At 46.6% G+C, this 20,098-nt stretch overlaps 2 protein-coding genes across 8 annotated transcripts in view; both read right to left on the reverse strand.

Moving 5' to 3' along the window:
- ktn1 (kinectin 1) lies at nt 1–18,151 on the reverse strand. 6 transcript variants are annotated; one of them, XM_034297290.1, is made up of 35 exons: nt 18,107–18,150; nt 16,665–17,290; nt 16,201–16,353; nt 16,014–16,115; nt 15,643–15,878; nt 15,359–15,481; nt 14,514–14,620; nt 14,233–14,377; nt 13,772–13,868; nt 13,423–13,601; nt 13,174–13,242; nt 13,046–13,083; nt 12,799–12,889; nt 11,959–12,027; nt 11,806–11,843; nt 11,393–11,483; nt 11,211–11,279; nt 11,074–11,111; nt 10,871–10,961; nt 10,497–10,606; nt 10,321–10,420; nt 10,179–10,216; nt 8,731–8,821; nt 7,849–7,935; nt 6,160–6,249; nt 5,823–5,927; nt 4,894–4,983; nt 4,703–4,795; nt 4,518–4,586; nt 4,309–4,392; nt 3,764–3,847; nt 2,658–2,741; nt 2,450–2,539; nt 2,033–2,143; nt 1–1,018 (listed from the first exon to the last, which is right to left on the reverse strand). In XM_034297290.1, the coding sequence occupies exons 1-35, from the start codon at nt 18,115–18,117 to the stop codon at nt 989–991; spliced, it is 3,729 nt and encodes a 1,242-aa protein (XP_034153181.1). In that variant the 5' UTR covers nt 18,118–18,150; the 3' UTR covers nt 1–988. The 6 variants fall into 6 exon arrangements, with proteins under 6 accessions (XP_034153181.1, XP_034153182.1, XP_034153186.1 ...); XM_034297291.1 differs by having other exon boundaries at nt 4,524–4,586; nt 10,179–10,219; XM_034297295.1 differs by lacking the exon at nt 2,033–2,143 and having other exon boundaries at nt 10,179–10,219; nt 18,107–18,151.
- The window catches only part of msh4 (mutS homolog 4), an 18,587-nt gene continuing 16,618 nt past the window's right edge, over nt 18,130–20,098 (reverse strand). For both annotated transcript variants that reach the window (XM_034297296.1, XM_034297297.1), the window contains one exon: nt 18,130–18,165. The gene's annotated coding sequence lies outside the window, so the exon portion shown is untranslated. The remainder of the gene's footprint in view (nt 18,166–20,098) is intronic.

Here is a 20,098-nt window from a genome sequence, read left to right on the forward strand (position 1 = left end):
CAGATTTATCAAGCATCCCTTTTATTTACGGTCACCTGTTACAAAAAAACCCCAAAATATTCAGTGTTAATGAAATTAGCAACAATATAGCGAGTGTTGATTACAGATGATATGGGACACCCCTTCCTAAAGTAGTTACAGTAGGCCTAAAACCTGTACCCTGGAGGTCTGTCCTGCTGCCACAGTGAAGCCTGGCCATAGCCTCACTCCTACTGGCTCTTTGCTCACAGACTTCTCCCATGTATCTCCGATGTCCAGAGTTACGTAGCAACCCGCCTGCCATGCTTGGACCCTCCCTCGTCCGCAACCCCTCCCCAATACTCAGCCAAAGTATGAATGTACAGTAGCTACTGTAACGGGCCTTCACACTGTACTTCTGAACCAATGCACATGTACAGTACGTGATGAGTGGTCAGGACACGAGTCTAAGAGCTCAACAATTGTAGTCAGCAGGCCCTAAGAGTTTCATTTTAAAAAGTGTTCCTTTTAGGCTTAAAAAAAAAAGGACAGAACCAAACGTTTATTTAGAGAAGTAGGAATCCACTTAATCACCCTCTGGACAAAGAAAAACTAACAGAGACAAACGACATGTCTTCAAAGATTTCCAGTGAAAATAGGAGCACTAAAGAGGAGATGCCACACAGTCTGAAATATGTATGTTGCCTTTCGATCTGGGTGTGCTACTGTAGGGATCATACGGAATGTGGCGGGACTTTGCAGGAATAACGTCTGGTATGGAGTCTGGAGTGTTTATAGTTTGAGGGAGCCCCTCTCTGCTTCGGCCAGGACTGGACTCTCTCTGACTTTGCTGAACAGAAGCAGGTGGAGGTCAGAGGTTAGAGGTCAGTGCCAGGCAGGGATAGAGAGTCAGGAGGAGTCTGCCTACAGTACAGGAGGAGAAAAGAGGAGTGTGGCATGATAGAAGTGTTGGAGGTAATGGAGAGGGCGGGGGTGGTCTTTGTAGTGAGATTGGGAATGTTGTTCCTCCCTATACTTCAGGCGAGTCTTTGTCCGATTCCTGCAAGAAACAAAGTCAATCTCGTTAGTGTTACGTGGAGCACTCACCTCCAGTCATACCCCAAATGTATTAGACATGCTTGATGAAAAGCACGACTCTAGAAACCGTTCATACATATTTTCTTTCTGCTGGAACCTGTAATGCCGAACAACATATTACCAACGCCTTAACTGGCACAGGTACTGTTTCTTGAAAATAACAAACATATTACGATATTGCTTAACACTAACCTATTTGCATCCAATTCACTTCAATGGGCACAGACTTGTAGGGTAGAATACTGCACCATAACAACAGTTCTCTTCAAGAGCCTTGACTATTTTTACCCTCTCACACATTTTCTTCCTTCCTCAATTCATCACAGCTCCCAATCAATTTGGGAGAGTTATAGATGGCAGCAAGCTTTCATGAACACCCACACATTCTGCTTTTCTCCAGGATATCAAGAAACCCATGTGGATCATACCTTCCTGGTGGTTGTGGCCCATTTATACTTTCTGATCTATAACCATTTGAAATATTAATAAAAGCCAGGCCTGAAATGGAAGTATTTGGATTCTTCACAATCCTTCAACTGGTGAAAAGGTACTAACACCAAACCAACATTTAGATGTACTGACTGAACGGTGTCCATACAGCCTTCTGCTACGATCATAAACAAGAAAAGGTGTTGTAGTACAGGTCATTTCCAGTGTGGAAACTTAAACCACTGCAACCACACTTCCAGAACGTGTTTTCACTGATTATTAAAAAAGTAAGAACATACATCTGAGCCATTTGCCCATGATAAACTAAGGTGAAAGCGACAGAGCTCCCTTCTGGTGGGAACAACTTTGCATTCTTCCTTGGCACAAAAGTAACGACATAACTGTCATTACAATCAGACTTCACGGAGACCGAGATAACCTACATCACTACTGCCGTCACCACCACTATTTCACAACTACGAAAGACTAGCAGGCACCCAAAGGTTTTCTCCAGTCTTCTACATTTTCAAGCCGTATGATGTCCTACCGCATCCTGTCCCTTGGTGAGTTGCCGGTTGACTGCCTGTAGCAGCTGCTGCAGCTCCCTCACAGTCTGGTTCAGTCCTGCAGTCATCTTCTCCTTCCTGTCAATCTCCTCCTGAAGGACACAGTGACGGGTTAGTTACCACCCTCTGGTCCCTCTCAACAGAACTACACTATCAACTTTGTCAACCACTAACTGCTACCCTTGGTGTTTACCATGAATATCCCCCCTCTGGATGTGTGCCTGCTAAACCAGGGGCTGATTCAGACCCGAGACCAGGTGAACGCAACAAACCACCAGGTAGACAAGAAAAGCAGCAGTAGTCACGGTTCCTAGGAACCCCCGATATATATAATTTGTGCAGTGGGTCGTCGTCGTCCGTCCCCCGTCCCCGTCCCCCGTCCTTCCAGTAAGTCTTACGTGTGATGAAAGGTTGCTGTTTTCTATCAGATCTGCCTGGCCAGCCCCTTTGAACAGTTCCTCCTGAATCAGGTCCAGAGACTGTTGGGCCTGAGTTGGGGAAATGACAAAAGAGACAATACTCAACTCTAGACTGGTAACAAATGAGTTTTCGAACAACAACGTGCACCAACTGAAGGCATCTTGAAGAACGAGGGTCTGTGTTCACCTTATAGAGATCCCCGGCCACCTGATGCCTCTCACTCTCTTCGGCCTCCAGTTTGGACAGAGTCTCAGTCAGCTGGATCTTCAGCTACGACCAAACCCCAAAGTAGATTAGACATTTAACGTGGTATCAAAATCCATCGCCTGGAGACATTTGCATAAACATTTGAGGTGGCATTCAAATATTTTCACCTAGACAAATGAGAATCTGCTTTGCATATCCCGACATTGGTTTTACTTGGCTTTTAAAGTGGCTAATATCATAGGTAGATATACACGTCCACATCTGAGGTCGGTTACTATTGTTACAGTTATTACATGCAAACATATCGAGGTGGCCCGCAAAGGTAATGCAGTCTTATAATCTTCACCTAGGTTCTGACCCCACTAGGACGCCTCTCCTAGCCACTGCACACCAATATATTGCTGCTGTTTGCTCATTGGGGTTTGGGCTGGGTATCTGTGTAAGCATTTTGCGATGACCGCTGATATAAAAAGGAATTCATAACATACATTTTCATTGACCATGTCTCATTATGACTGACTTAAAATATATTTAAAATGTCACATTGTCAAGTAAAAACCAAGGGAGGTTCAGTTAGCCTTGTAGCATTGACAGACAGAGGGCGGCAGGACAACACAGACATGGAATAGGTCAACCGTGTGGCGTCAGATTCATGTTTGCAGCTGAGGGGATAGAATGTATCGACAAAGATGGCTAAACAGCAAGAAGATTAGTCTGCCCCTGAATAGCAGAAAGCCACCATAAGCCTGTAGTAGTGATGGGACAGTGGATAGTGTGCAGAGTACAAAGTGTGGTCCATCATCTAGAACCTACGACGCATACTGCAGAACATCATTACACTAAGAACATATCGGTCTCCTGACAAGCTAAGCCAGCAGACCGCCTTCCCCAAGCGTGGAGCATATAGAAACGGTTTGGCCTACGTTGGATTTGATCTTGCACTGCTACGGTTTCCAGAGGTTGTAGATGGATGGACCGACACCCAGAGGACAGGTGGAAGCCCGTATTGACATGGTCAGGTGACGAGGCGGGACAGCGGAGGACAGGTTATTGCAGCCCTCCCTATGGGGATGAGCGGGGCTTACCAAGTTCAGCTCCTCATTCTGCCTGACTGCTTCTGTATAAGAGCCATCGAGTTTGCTCTGCAGTTCAGTCAACAGATCTTTGAGCTGAAATGAAGTGCGAGATGTTTTTTTTTTTTAAACGGGCAGCTGTGGGACCCGGGGAGACAACAGTACACAACGAGGTGGTCAATCGGACACTAGGGAGGGAGAGTTCAACCGTACATCAGAAGCTGTTTGGTTCCACAGCGTCTTTGTGAAATCCACTCTCAAATCACTGGAGGAATGGGAATTGTGCAGCCATAGAAATACTTTTGTGCTGTTACTCACCGTGTTTAAACCCTCTAGAACAGAACTTAACAGGAATGGAATGTGTGGTCAGTCAACTAGGAATGTAATGGCCGACTGATGCATGTACAAACACACTATGGACACGCGGACCATCACTGCACACAGCCCCCCCCCCCCCACAGGGTAGAGGTGAACGGCTCCCTCCGTGAATTCACAGACACATGACTACTGTGACAGGACGGGAGTATGCTCGAGGACAGGAAGTCGTGCTAGCTTACCTCTCTGACCTCAGACACATAGGTGGCGCTCTCACGCTCGGCTCTCTCCAGCTCAGACTCCAGGTGCTGCTTCTCTCTCCTCAACTGTGAAAGAGCAAAACGGGGTATTGACACGCGAGTACGGAAACCACAGATTTAAGGGGACTACGGATTTCAAGTATTAACACAACAGCTGAGAAATGTGTTTGGCGTGTAAGTGGAGGACTGACGCTGACCAGCTCCCCGCTGTTGCTCAGTCTGTCCACCTCCTGCTCCAGGGCCATGACCTTCACACTCATCTAGGACAGAGCGCAGCAGGGTCACCACAGGCTCTACATATACCAACGACAACTCTGACAGGGCAATGACATGACAACTTGACTTGGACAAAATGATGGGTCTTCACGGGGCTCACCTCATTCAGCTCTTTCTGAGACAGATCCAGCTTCACCTTCCAGCGAGACTCCTCCTGTTCTACACTGCTCTGAAGTCTCTGCAGGATGCCCTCCTGTGGACCGTACAGGGTATTACAGGTTACTTCCATTGCTTCCTCTCGACACATTTGTAATATTATCTACAGGGCTCTGATAGAGAGCCTCTCCTCACCGTCTCAGCCAACACCTTCTTGTACGTCTCACAATCTTTCTGTAGGACCTTCTGGGCCTCTTCGGACTCCTTCAGCTTCTCGGCTAATACCTGGTGGATGTAAAAGCCCTAGTTATGCTTCCATCAGAGTTCTCGGACATAGACGCAGCGAATGGGTTTATGGACCTCAACCAAGGCAATGGAAATGCATGAGGTAAAGTTTATATAGGGAAAGAGGTCAAAACTCATTGAACCCCAACCTACACTTCTCAGACTTTGTTTAGGTATAATTCAGAAGTTTGACACATTGTGTTGCATCAATGCCCTGGGTTCATCGTCTTGCTAGAAGATCCACTTGAGGTCCAGTTTCAGCCTTCTGGCAGAGACAATCAGCTTTTTTGGCAAAATGTCCAGGTACTTGGTAGCGTTTACGATGCTATTGACCCTAACAAGTACTCCATGACCAGTGCCAACTAACAGGCACATAACAGCAAAGATCTTCCAGCATATGACAGCAGGTTCAAGTTTCTTATTTTCTTCATACATAACCTTGTTTTAATAGCTAACTGACTGCTGGTGTATGCTGCCACAGAAATCCATTTTAATTTAACCAGACCACTGCATGTGGTTCCAATCCACTACCCAATGTCATTTACTCAACTCCAGTTGCTCACACTGGTTGGTTGCTCTCAAGAGGCTTTTTCGGGCAACCCTTTGAAATAGGCATTTGGGATGGAGGTGGTGGAATGAACCTAGTGATCTCAAGCAGATGAGTTGGCAAAGTATGGTGCTTACCACGCCAGGTGTCTGGGTCCATTCCTCAGAGTTGGCCAGTACAAAAACATACACCCGTACTACATAACTTTGTTTTTCACCTCGAGCACCATTTTCCTTTTCGCCCCATCCATTTCAAAACTTGTCATTGTTTAGGAAACACGACAGACTGTCACCTTGGTGTCCTCAGGAGCTGCAGCTGGTTCACAAACAGGAATGGACTCTGCTGCCTGGGTCTCTCTCACTGCAGTCTCAAACCTCTGCAGCCACTTCTGGTGGTTCTGGGAGACAAGACGACACAAGCAAAACTATGTTACAGGGTTGTGACAACATGTTTTTTTTATTTTTTATTACAGCGATAAGGCACGTCAGGTGTTTGTGATGCATCGTGGTGATCAACAGCTTTTGGCCATGGTATATAGGCCATTGGCAACCCCCACCCCCTTGTTTTAATAATAGAAACAGTATAACAAGTCAACAGAACACGTCTTCTCCAACTATGTGAGCATTTACCTGTTCAGTGGGCTGAGGCACGTTGGGTAGCAGTCGGTGCAGAACATCTCGACACTCTGCCTGGGCCTTCTCCAGCGCCGTCTGGTTCTCCTGAAGAGGTGGAGGAGAGGACATTCAACATTGACTGCACCCAGGGCTCTCACACTTCAGGGAACCTGTACAGTAATTGGCAGAAGAGCTCTGCAGGTCGACATTCAATACCTTACTGCTTGCTTGGATTAACTCCTACCATCTCATGGTGCATATAGCAGCCTGGCTCCGACAAACTCAACTCCCTTGTTAACGCATTCCAGGGTCACAGCAAACACTGTTCAACAGCCTCCCCACAACCATGAAATAAGTTCATCAAGCATGTTCACCAATTCAATATAACCTCTCTCTAACAGGAAAACAAATTACAGTAATGTAGTCCAGGCACAAGATGCTCAATGGATATCCACATGGCTCCAAACTATCAGGAATGGACCAATGTTCTGTTGCCTACCATCAGATGGATTGAGTCCTATAACAGACAGCTGGCCTATTCACCTCTACTATCAATAACACTTAATGTGGGAAGGGGAACAGGCGAAACACTACAACTTTCAGACAATGGCACCTTCCTGGCCATATAAGACACGGTCTAGGATCTCCTGCACACAGCTTTAAGAAGGCCCTTTTCACTCTACCAAGATGACAGAGCAGCTGCTAGGAAAACCAGTACACCACGTACCCTGTTTGCTGCCTGAACACAGAGAGGAGAGGGGGCACTGGGGGTTTGAGCTCAGGCAAAAATAAACCAAACCCCTTAACAGTCTACAGTAGGAGAGCAACCTGGAAGTCTACGGTTTTACTAGTGGTCTCCAGATAAACCCCTACAGCTAAAATCAGATTATTGCTGATGAACAGGTAAAACCAAAAAATATCAACTGGGTGGATATAAAAAGCAGTTAAAGCTGCAGAGACAGAGTTTATATTACCATCTGATATCTAATGGTTAGATGATGCAATGAAAATGTCCACACGGGACAGGATCAGCGTATAATTGATATGCAGTACGCTTTGCTTGCAATAATTTTACACAATGTTGACTGATTGCACATATTCTGGAAACTTTTTCAAAAGGTCATAATTGCAGGATTCTCTCTCTTTGGAAAATCTTGGAATAAACTGTGATTTGAAGCGGATATCAGTGTTGATGAGAGTAGACACAAACACACACACAGCAGAATGGAACATGCAGGATTGGAAATGAGGGAATCTTGTGTCAGGAAGAATAGGAGGATCATGATGACCATGGGTCTTTAATGTATTATGACCAACATGACATCTAGAGTCAGTCACTGCACACTCATTATCAACAGAATTTCCTTTACTTTGTTTTGAAATGTACGTAGGCGCACTTTATAAGCAAAGCAGATTGTGTCCTTTAAGAGGGTCAACGAATCATACCAAAGAATACCAAGCAGAGCTCAAGGAGAGGCATGTTAAAATCTAGGAGTTTTCTGGAACCCCTGAGGGGACAGCATAATAGAGATGGACTGCCAATTATTTGGGGTCAAAGTGCAGGGTCAAAGGGGAAATGAGTATGCAGCAGCATCTGTAGGAATGACGGGGTACTCTCTCACTGGTCCATCACAGCCACAGCTGTTTGGGGATGCATCAGGATTTCAAATCTAGAGTGAAGCAGACTGGAAGTGGAGTCCGAACCTTGAGGGCCTTGCTGAGCTTCCCCTGAAGCATGGACTCGGTGGCTGACAGAGCCTCCATTGCACTCCAGTTTTTCTCCCGAAGCTCCTGGTCAGTTTCAGAGAGATACCACTTTCAGTTCAGCCTCAGTGAAAAGTGTGCAGTGACCCAAAAACACCATTTATACAGGGATGAACAGAGAATCATTAGCTACAACGCCCAAATCTAACTTTCTGTAGGGCAGTTCTGTCCTATGGTGTTTGAGTCTAGGGTTACAAAATAAAACCCTCATTACATTTTCGCTGCAAACCTCATTAAGAGTTGCCTACTAGATGGTTCCCCCCCCCCAAAACAATCTGAAATATCTGATCGTCCTCCCACATCGTCTAAGGCCTCCAAAGTGTTACTGAGAGCTGTAGTGCGCTGACCAGTAGAACACACTAACAAGATGGGGAGAAGCACATCACATGACATAGAGCTAGTTAACAAGGTATCGCTTGGTCTCGGCAAAACTGTTCCTACGTCCTGAAGTACTTGCCGAGGACAGACCAGAGCAAACCAACGGCCCGGTTTCATCGTGGGAAGCCTTAGCCAGATAGGTCAGGCTAAAAGCTCTAAAATAAAAACGTCACGTTTGTCTCCCGCTGAAATATTTGAGTCGTTTTGAAGTTACAGTTGTTTTGCCTGCATCAACATGCAACCTAACCACTTAGGCAGTTTACTAGATGAAGCGGAGACACTGGATGCATGGGCACTGTGACATCACTGGGGCGGTGGGTGTGGTTTAGGAGAGCTGGTCAAGGACGAGGTCTGCAGCTGTTTCTCAGGGCTGGACTGATAGGTACAGGGTGGCTGGCAGTGTGGGCTGAAGCAGCGGCTCTAGGGGCACGACGGCACACCTACATTGTTTTTGTTCCGGTGAAGGTCCAGGGAATCCCGCAGGTTGGACAGCTCTCCCTGAAGATCACACACCTGTTTCTCTCTCTCTCCCAACCTGGGATGGGAGAACACCAAACATACATTAGCACCATTCCAACTTAGCACAGCACTACCGGTGTAGCGCTGTTCCAACGGACACCTACGCCCCATTTGGGACAGAATTCATTTTACCAGGGGGGTGGAGTAACATTGACCAAACCACACAGCTCCGATAGAAATCTGCCATAGCAGTATGTTTTACGTGTTGGGAATCAACTTCAGCATACTCCCAGTAACTCCTTAGACGCTTAAGACTTTTTGTTCAGATCACTAATATATTTTGTTTCCTTTTGAAATCGACCCAGGCTTGTTAAATATATTTTTTTAATTAAATAAAACACTTCAGCAGAAATTGCATCTGAGTGTTCTCAGCTGAACTGTGAAATATTTTTTCCTAAATGATTCAGGCTCTGTCAAGTTGTTAGGGATCATGGCAAGACAGTTTTGCTCTACAATAATGCCTGTGCTTAAATTTTTTCAGTTATTTCACCAGCTTGTATGGCAAGAAACGGATTCTTAAAGCAACAAGGGTTCACGGTCTCGCCCAGGGACAGAACATCAGTCTTTTATTGACCAGAAACTGTGACTTTTCATTTCCCGGCCCAATGCTCTTGACCACTAGGCCACCCTTACACCCATAAATCTGCATTCCAATTCTTTTCATTAGAAAAACAGCAGTCTGCAGAACTCAAGAAAATCCACTATGATGCAGCCAACACCATGCTTGATAATGAAGAGGAGTTATTCAAGTGGGTTGGTTTGGATTTGCCATAAACAAAAAGTATTAAAATGTTTGCAGTATTATATGAATGCGTTGTTGCATATAGAATGCAGGTTTTGGAAGGATGTTTTTTCTTTACTGTCACAATTTCTGATGTGAACCATAAAGTCTATACCAGAACCACTACCGGAAGGAACATACTCTCTGGCTTTCTACCCTGATTGAACCCAAAGTCAACCAAGGCCCAACAAGGATGTTAGATCACAAGGCAAGGCAGCCATATTTGGTTACCAACCCCTAGCCTCACAAAGACACGGCTAACTGGGACATCCCTCCAGTTGCCACTGGAGGCAGTGACGTCCCTGCAGTGCCATCCAGTGGCAACTGGAGATCTTAGTGTAAAGAGGTACTGCAGTTTCATAAACAACAAGGGAACAAACTGACGCTTAAGATTAAGTGCTACAGGTGATGGATTTTCTATCAGATTAGTCAATATAATGTCTGCACACAGATCAGGATGGATAAGTATATTATTTTAACGTTCTTCAAACCTCCAGGCTTGAATAGAGTTTCTGTATAAATAACTGCAGCGTTCTATAGTACAGGTTTGTGTGAGAACAGGGCTTTTCACTGAAAGGAACACGCTACTCACGCTGCCAGCAGTTCCGGGCTTGGAGCCTCTATGTGGGTCTGCTGGGAAACAGAAAAGCCTGGTCATTACGTAACTCTCTCTCCCCCTCTCCCATTCAGCCAATAAAAGTGACCAATGAACTGCCTTTAACATTGACTTTCACCTGTTGCTGCTGCAACTCCAGAACCTTGTTGCTCAGCTCCTTAGCCCTTACTGCCAACTCACTCTGTAGTGTCTGGATCTCCTGGTCCTTCGCAGCCAGCCTGCAACAGGGGCGTTTTAGTCAAACTGTCAGCGGTCTAAAAGGAGTCAGACTGAGGAGCAGAGGGGGAGACTCACTGTGCGTGTAGTTCTAGGAGCTGGGCACTGGAGCGGGTGGTGTCCTCCGCCCCCTTCTGTCTCAGCTGGTCCACGTCAGCCTGTAGCGATGCCACCTGCTGTCTCAGAGCCTGCGAGGACAACAAGGTCACAACGACACCCAGCAGTGAGACACAGTGCAAACCACAGCCACAGGAGGAACACTGGCTGAAAACACACCACTTGATTGAAATCTTTTCATTTGGTGGTCTAGTGTGGTCCAGGATGGGTTTAAATCTGACCCGAAGGTTGTCATTATATCTCCCCTATCTAATAAAACAGAAAAAAGCCTGAAACAAATATTTAATTTTAACTACGATAAAAACTAATAGTTTTCAGCACAATTATGAACACACCTCAGCAGTGATCACTTCGCTGGAGCACCTGGCACGTGCTGCTTCTAGGCTCTCCTCCAATAACTTCATCTGGTCATCTTTCTCTTTGATTCTTAAAACACACATTGACAATTTAGTAAACACAAAACCAACTGTCCATGAACGGGTCTGAACGAATGTTTCATAGCTTTTGACATGGAAAAGTATCATTTTCATTTCCTTACTTGCTCTGTAGTTCTTCGACTATTGAATTGGATGACGCCTAAGGAATGAAGAAAAAAAAAGACAATTGAGGGAACAGTGTTGAGACTGTCAAAATAAAGATGAGATCAGTAAGGTTCAGTGACGTGGGTCCATTTACCTGCTCAGTAGTCTGAAGCTTTAAAGCCTCAATCTCTTGTTTCAGAGCCTCATTCTCTTGTCTTACAGTCTGTGACAGCAAAAGCAATTCAATTGAATACACTTGAACCTCCTTTTTGGCTACACAAAGAAAACTGAGGGTCACGATGGTGACCTATTTTAGTTTATTCCCCCGATCCTCACCATTAACAACTCCTCTTTATTGGCCACCTCAATCAGCCCTGCTTTCAGCAAGTCCTCCACAGTCTTGATGTTCTCTTCCCTCTCTTGAACACTGTGCAGGGCACGAGAGACAGAGGGAGAGAGCGAGAGACAGAGGGAGAGAGCGAGAGACAGAGGGAGAGAGCGAGAGAGAGAGGGAGAGAGCGAGAGACAGAGGGAGAGAGCGAGAGACAGAGGGAGAGTCAACTTGAACAAGTATAGCATTGTGTTGGATAATATTAAAACAAACTGTAAAAGATAGCATTGGAGCACATTTCATGTAAATATTTCCAACAAAAACAAAAGAAATTGTAGCAGCAGAATCCTAAAATCCCTGTCAGTATCTACGTTGCTTTGAAACGCGCACGCACGCACACACACACGCACGCACGCACCTCTTCTGGAACTGGTCCAAGGCAAGCCGAGTGGCAGCCTAGATTAGGGGAAGACGGAGGGAGAAAGGGTGTGTCAGAGGGAGGGCATACTGAAGGACTGGTCCATCACAGCACGAGTGCAGACTAAGTAAACAGGCGTGGTTCACTTCTGACCTGTTCAGAAATCTGAGCCTGCAGATTCTGGAGCTCTGCCTTCAGTGACATGTTGTCTTTGTGCATGGCCTGTGGAGGAGAGAAGCGGTGAGGTGGAGTCCCAAAGTCAATAACATCTGTGATACCAAGGAGTTTGCCGTTGGACACTATGTACATTGCATTCGTATTCAACCCCCTTAACCTTTTCCACAATACTGCTTTACAAAATGGCATTACAACGGACTTGCCATTTTCTGGTGATGATCTACAGAAGGTTCCAAGTGAAAGAGAAATGAAAGACATTTGATATTTATTTTTTCATGGAACACTAATACCTTGATAACAAGTATCCAACACCCGAGTCAAAACATGTTTGAAACAGCTTAGGCCGCGATTATATCTGTTAATCTTTGGCCAAATCTAAGAAATTCGCACACCTGGATTGCACAATATTTGTCCATCGTTTTTTATTTTATTTAGCTCGGTCAAGTTGATCACTGATATCCAAAGATTGTCAAACAAGCCAAATTAAATGATTAGGTCACTAAGGGACATTCAGGAAAGTCTTGGTAAGCATCTACATTGTAGAGTTGGCTTTGTTTTTTAGGCAGTTGAATTGCACAAAGGAGAACTGGTCTACCAGTGTCTGTCTGTAAGCAAGACTGTACTGTGTTGTTCCAATAGGACTTAAGTTGACAGTGGTTTTGTGTTGCCAAAACATTTCTAAGAAAAATTTAACAAACCAAATGTGTAGCAGTATTAACAACCAGTGTCTGTGTGCAGCACTGCCACAGAGCAACACCAGTCAGTTATTAGACTTCTGGAGGTCCAGACCCTTTTACAGGGAGTTAGTGTGGGTACCTGCATGTTGGTTTCCCTGGCCGCACCACTGCTCCTCTCAGCATTCAGGGAGTCCTCCAGACTCTTCCTCTGCTGCTCCTTCTCAGCCAGCCTGCAGACACGACGGCAATCAGCCACACGACCATGTGATTAGGACAACAGTCACGGAGGACGGTTTATGGAATTGTGACATTCAACCATCAGGCTACAAACATTGGGGGTGGCTGAATGTGTGTGGTGGGGCTTTTTTAAACATGTAAACACTTACAACTTCTGCAGCTCCTCGAAGTGTGAGACCGTAGTCACCTGACAGAGGGAAGACAGTGGTCACAATACACACACACACACAAACAACCTACATCAAGTCCTGCTGATGAACTGAAGGACTCAACACACCTGGGAGCTCAACTGGGCTTGCAGACTCTCGATCTGGGCTTTAAAGTTCTCGTTTTCACTCAGAAGATCCTGTCCGGAGCAAAGGGTGTTATTTTTTTCCGTGGACAGCAGAAATACTTGGCATGTTTAAAAAGAATCCCCACCTGGCACAAGAACTGCAGCTGTAGCTGATCAGCGAGCGTACTGACCCCAGAGAAGGGTTTCAGTTCTACACACTGGTGGTCGTAAACTTGAAGGCTGAGCCCCTACCTGGACCTGCCCAGAGTCATCAGTCAGACTGTGCTGGGACACCTCCAGGAGCTGCATCACCTTCTGCTCCACCTGCTCTTTGGAAACAATGGTGTCGGTCAGGCTGCTGTGCAGCGTCTGGATCTCTTTGTTCTTGTTGTTCATCTCGGTCTCCACCACCAGCAGCTGGCTCTGCAGGTCTGAGGGAGGACAGGCACACGAGACCATCCAATAATGTCCAATAACCAGTGACCCCCGTGGGGCTGAATGGGCCCCAGCAAACTCGCAACTGGGATTTTTACTAATTAGCAACGTGAGATGAGTTAGCTTAAGTTTTTGGAGAGGACCGTTATATATTCTCGGGGATCACCTTCTTTAGCAGCATGAAGTTTCTCCCTCTCCGCGTTGACATTGTGGAGGTAGTTCTGGACCTCGTCCCAGCGGCGCTTGGCGTCCTGCAGTTGAGCCTGGTGACAATAAGCCGGCAACATTGAGCCCTTTAACACTGCAGTGCAGTTACAGACATGAGAAGCACAGGAAAGGCTCATCTGACTGTCGGTTGCAGGGAACCAGTGTTTACACGGAGCACAAAGCTTCAAACAATCCCACTTCCTTCGCCAACACAATTCTCCACTTCCCTGTTATATTAACCCACCCAGCCCTCCTTAGAAAAGACGGACACAGACCCTCCCGTTTATACAGTGAGAAACCCTGGACAGTCCAGGTCTCACCGAGAAGAAGGTGCCTTTGTGTTTCATGTTCGTGGGGCAGCCCAGTCAACTAAAGGCTGAATAAATACCTAACCTAACCCCCCCCCCCCCGACTGCATACCTCCAGCTGAGACACGTTCTGCTTGTAGTTGACCTCCAGCGACTTCCTCTGGTGCTCCTCCTGCTGTAGCTTGTTGTTGTTCTCCGTCAGCTCCTTCATGAGACCAGAGTACTCTGAGCGCAGCTGGTTGAGCTCCGACGACTGCCTGCCACGCATACCCCAACAACCATCACAACCCACACGTCTCCATGGAGACTGGTATTGGCTACTTCGACACAACACTGAAGACGGCAACACACACGAAACAACCAGGAAACAGATACCGGGGCGGTGCCACTCACTTGCTCTCCATCTGGTTGGTGGCTGTGCTGACCGCGTCTCTCAGGATGCCATTCTCCTGCTGAAGCCTGGCGATCTGACCCTCCAGCTGTTCCCTCAGCTTCTGGAACTGCACAGTGCACAGGCCTGGGAGTCAAAACTTAGCCACCATACAGCCACACATTGTATAGAAAAGGAACATGCTTCTCCGATCAAAATCCCCATTCAAGTGATTGGGCGACGTCACAGCTACAGTAGCTAGTTAATCTACACGTCATCAGATCACAGTCTCTTGGTACAAAGCAGGTCAGTGTTTTACGTCAAAAGGTTGTAGTAATGACAGTTTCAGCTACTTAAGGCACAGCCTTGACTCTGTCTTTAGATTGAGAAAGGTCCTCCCAGGTATTGCAGTGGTGCAAGGAAAGTTATCCATCACAGTCTAGTTTTGCGCCTTAACTAAAGTATCAAAGCTTAATTATTCAATGCAGTGAATAACGCAGCGTTGTCATGCACAATGAAATTCTTGTGACATGGCACCCGACAACTACATGGTAAGAACCTGTAGCACTGGTTGGGGGTGTTTGTCGTTAGCCGAGTGAGCTTGACCTTATAAGCACTGACCCGGCTAACTTCTTGTTTGGACAAGTAGTGAGGGAAAACAGCAGAATGGCTTGCGCCTCAGAGGACGCATGTTGCAATATTTAACTTCCCCCAAGAATGCTTGGAATGGCCACGACAATACACGGTTGTGTGCCTGGTTTTTAAAACTGGAGGTGGATGAGTGCTTCAGCACCGACGTCGTCGTCGAAAGCACGACAGTGACGGCTGTTTAACTCGTGGTTCGTTGCGTGAGCGGTTGGGTGGTCACCTTCATCTGCATGCCCTGGAGCTCAGCCTGGGCTTTGGCCTGCATGACGTTCAGTTCCTTCTCCATTGCCGCACGCTGCTCCCTCAGAACAGCCTCTGCTCTCATCGTCTTCTGCTGCAGCTCCTAACAAAGAACAGGGGCAAAACAGCAGCAGAACAGGGTTGGCATGAAACGTCAGTGACATCGTTGCAAACAACCAGTGACATAGTCAAAGGACACGCATTGTTGTACCAGCGGATGACTCAGGGGGGAAGGTGACATCTTAGGCGTGAGCGCAGCCGTACCTTGCTTAGCTGCTGGACCTTGTCCTTGGCAATGGAGGCCTCCTCCTGTAGAGTCTTGAGGAGCCTCTCTCTCTCCTGCGACGTGGGGTCAGCCTTAGCAGCGGACCTCTGCCAGGCATCCAGGGCAGAGGCGTTCTTCTCTTTCAGCGCGGTGACCACACTGAGCGCCTCTGCCTCAGACAGGACCAGGCTTCCCAGGCCCGCCAGCAGCTCCTTCAGCTTCACCTCAGAGTTCTCTGCGAAAACGCACCCATCCAGGCAAATGATGACGGAAGTGTCGTGTGGTGGCCGAGTGTGGACTGGATTAACCAACCATCAGGTTCAATCACAAAGTAGCAGCCATGCTGGATGTCGAAGTGTCGCCCTCTCACCTTTGTCGGTCTCGTTCTTCTGTTTCTTACTCCCCTTGGAGAGTGCGTCATCACTGTGGTTTACAGGAGCCAGAGACTCAGCCAAGGCATCATCCACAGGGGCTGGAGGAGACAGTTGCAAAATAAAGAACACAGAGAGCCCAATGATTACACTGATTTCTTTTTAGTACGTCCACGTCATCCTTACCATGCTCAGTCTTCTGCTTCTTGGCAGAGTTTTTCTTCTTGCCAGTGGTGGTGACTGGGGGCGCCGCGCCATCCTGAGCCTTAGTTTCAGCTGGCGCCGGAGGCTCCTTTCTGACAGCAGCCGGAGCCTTCTCCAACTTAATCTCTTCCTCCGCTACCCAAGAACACAACAAAAAGATAATTAGGTTTCTGAGATAATGGATTCGACATATTTTGTGCGCTATGAAGGCCTTGTGATACATTTGTGTGGATGGTATTTTGAGAAAAGGCACATTTCTCCCTCACCCCTCCTCATACCGCCTTGTAAATCATCTGATCTGATTGGGAAGGATAGATGTGCACACATGACACTAATGACTAGCCTCCGGGAAGGCACTAGCCCCGTTTTCTTTCTCAAACATGCAGGGTAACACACCACGCCCCACACATCCTCCTCCCACTGACGCCACCGGCCTTTCTACTCACCGGCCTCCATCTTCTGCTTCTTCTCCTTCTTCTTCTTGCCAGAGGGCTGGGGCGGGGTCTGGGCAAGGGGCTGAGGCTGTGGGTCAGGCTTGGGTGAGGGTGGACTTGGTTTGGCCACTGGGGCAGGGGGCTCTGCTTTGTGGCCAGCCGGCTTGGAGCCATTCATTTCAGGTTCGTCGACAGGGGGAGCCATTGCAGCGGCAGCTGCCTTGGCGGCTTTCTTCTCCTTCTTCTTCCTCTCCCTCACTCCCACAGGGGCCTCGGCTAGAACTCCCACCGGGGCGAGAACAGGGGTGGGAGGGGCCACAGGGACAGGCTCCTCCTCCTCGGCAGTGGGGCTGCTAACACCGTCGGCCATGTCAAATTCCCGCAGGTCTTCTTCAGACTCCCCACCTCCTCCCCCACCATCCCTACTGCTCTCCTTCTTCTTGCCCTTCTTCTTCTCATTCTTCTTGCGGGTGTCCGGTTTGGACGGGGGCAGCTTGAGGTCCCGTTTCTGCCTGGCCAGCACCTCATCGTAGGAGGTCTCTTTCATGAAGAGCCAGAAGAAGAGGAACATGAGAGCGATGACCAGGGAGGGGGCCAGGATGACCAGGTACTGAGAGTCATAGATGTCCAGCGCCATTCTGAAGAGAGAGTAACAATGATTCAGGACAATCATGCACAAATGTGACATTAAATAGGATTCCCCTCACAGAGACCAGTTTTAAACATCCAGGTTAGCCAGATAGTGGCACAGACCCATCCAGGCAAAGGGAAGCGGAGAAATCCGACACCCAAGATTAACAGCTCCAGGCGGTTACTGCCAGCCCAGTCCGGCCTGATATGAATACCTGCGGTACCAGAACACATTCCACCCGACACTCTGTGGCTCTTTGATTGGAGGCTGCTGGCGCTGCAGCTGACACATCCAAAATCTTTTATGGGTTTGATATACTACAGCAAAAATGCTCATGCGTTTTCCACATGGCACACATTCAATTAATTTAACGAATATGACATCAGTACATTTCTCTCCTAGAGACAGAGGGAGACAGGAGTATGCAGAGTAAGGAGTGAGGTGGGATTAACATGTACGTACGGAGGATGACTGTATTCCTTGAACTTTTGTCATCATCTCTGTGATATGGTCTTAAGGGTTCTGCACATGCAGACACTTGGTTGAGAAATTAGCACCTCAGACGAGTCCTGACTAGCGATCGTGGCATTCGCACTTGCCGTTCCCAGCAGAAAATGCTATGTAGAAACGACGCTTTACCAAAGCAGACTCCCTTGTTGACTTTTCCTAGCGTTGTCTACTCCCTCGGAGTGGCTCAGGAGGTCGCAATTAGCATCTAGCGATTGAACAAGGCCAATCACTTTCCTAGACCAGAGGCTAATACCTTCTTCATACACACAGGATGGACCAATATCTATATAATATACTAACAAAAAGAATTCACCTTAGTGACATCCTTTTTTTTTTCTTTCTTGATGTTAGATGGTTCCTCACCTCGACAGTCTATGGGAGAAGAAATGTAATCCGTTTTTCAGTTTTCTTTAAACTGTCATTACAAACTGCCACAACAAGTTTAAAGCCAATAGAAGTAATCAGTTAGCATAAGCATGTTAACAAAAATAAAAGTAGGAAAAAAATGCCCTGAAATAAATTCTATATTTTGGTTGAAGAATGCTCACACACCCAGAACAGTTGTCTTGACCCATAAGATTACTACCAAGGCGAGAAACCATCTGATAGATATATTTATAAAAATAAAAAAAAGGGAACATGACACTCCAAACTTAATTCAAGAGGGCTTTGCAAGGGGCAAAAATACACACACGTGTGTAACGATCACCCCCAGTGCTGTAGTTGCAAGTCTGCACCAGCCTGTTTAGAGGTGAAAGGGTAAAAGGATTATTTTCACCTGGCTGACCCAAGGAAGAGCAATGTTAGCACTAAACAACTACAGAGTCTGTGAGTGTCCCTTAGCGCAGTATTGTTGGCAGATGTTAAGGGTGTCACTGACTTTTGATAATTGACAGTAATCGCCATGGGGGACAGTATTACAAAGTCAAAACAACTATTTTATTATTTGAAAATGAGTCACTCCACTGGAGACGTGCAGGGCAAAGCCCTGTGAGTGACTGGCAGGGAAACAAGTTTAATGGCCAATTCCCCATCTGCCACAGCCTACATGTACAACACCTTTGTGGCAGTTAATCTGTAAATATAAAACAGATGCAGGATACAAGCTTGGTGTATGTTTAGACTCAAAAGCTAGTCACAACATTTCACTCAAGTGACTTAAGACTAGGATTCGAGTGTCTAGGATTCGAGACACAGAGCAGTAAAAAAAAGCCATGCAATGTGGAACCAACCCAACATATTTTGGGCAGGCCTTTATTGTGGGGCCATAACAATCAATTGGCTCACAGGGAAGGGGCATAGGTTCCCAAAGCAGTGGGTGTTGGTGTGCTGTTGCTTATTGCCTGTGGGCTAATTTCTGAGTCTCTTAGTGGGCAGCGATCACAACAGTCTGATAAGGCAAGACTACGTTAGGAAAACACATCACACCCAATCTCAGCTACAATGTTAAATGACCATGAATCATTGCAGCACCTCAGCGGGGACACTGATGTTTGACTTTTCTAATAGGACCGCAGTAAATACCTTAGTTATATTCGCCAAATTTATTAAATCTTCTTCAATTGTGCAACGGGCCTAAATTTGGGTGAGTTTGAGAAAGAATATATTAGCACATTTCTCACAAACAACAAATTATAAGGTTACACCACTTTTTATCCTTCAGGCAAAAACTCCACTTGCACAAAGATTGCACCAATCTGCATAGAGACACATATCAGCAACCAGAAATGTATGACTTCCACTGAGGGAGCATAGGTTTATGGGGAGGAGTGTGACTACCTTGATAATCAAGCGAAGATAACCAAGCCTATGATAAGGTAGTCTAAGTATCTATTCTGACAGTTTCTTCAGGGCTAGATAGTAGGCAGGTTTGCTAGTTTAGTTTGTTAAATAATTACTTATTGTCATGAACTGCTGTTGATCTCAATAGAACAAGTAACTATAGTTATATGGACACAAATATTGTAAGAATATTTGAAAATGACAGCACTTTCATTGTTTGCAGGTGGGAGCAAACGCTAACGCACGCTCTCATCTGCAATGGCCCACAACATTCCATAATCGTGTCAAGTAGGGTTATACAGTGCCTTTGAAAAGTATTCAAAGCCCTACACTTTCTCCACAATGGGTCGTTATTCGGAAAGATTACTTTGCCCATGTCTAAATTCCTATGTGCGCTCTAAAACAGGATTTTCTTCAAGGACCTCTGTATTTTGTTCATTATTCATCTATACGGACCAGTTCCCAGTCTGTCACTGAAAAGCATCCCCAGAGCATGACGAGCCCACCAACAACGTTCACCACA

This window comes from Esox lucius, chromosome 15 (genome assembly GCF_011004845.1).
Source record: "Esox lucius isolate fEsoLuc1 chromosome 15, fEsoLuc1.pri, whole genome shotgun sequence".
In the NCBI taxonomy this organism is placed as follows: Eukaryota; Metazoa; Chordata; class Actinopteri; order Esociformes; family Esocidae; genus Esox; species Esox lucius.

Coding starts and splice junctions, on each gene's coding strand:
- ktn1 (XM_034297290.1), bottom strand. Junction 15,879..16,013: donor GAAGAACGAGACCGACAAAG/GTGAGAGGGCGA, acceptor GCGTTTTCGCAG/AGAACTCTGAGGTGAAGCTG. Junction 5,928..6,159: donor TGCCTCAGCCCACTGAACAG/GTAAATGCTCAC, acceptor CTTGTCTCCCAG/AACCACCAGAAGTGGCTGCA.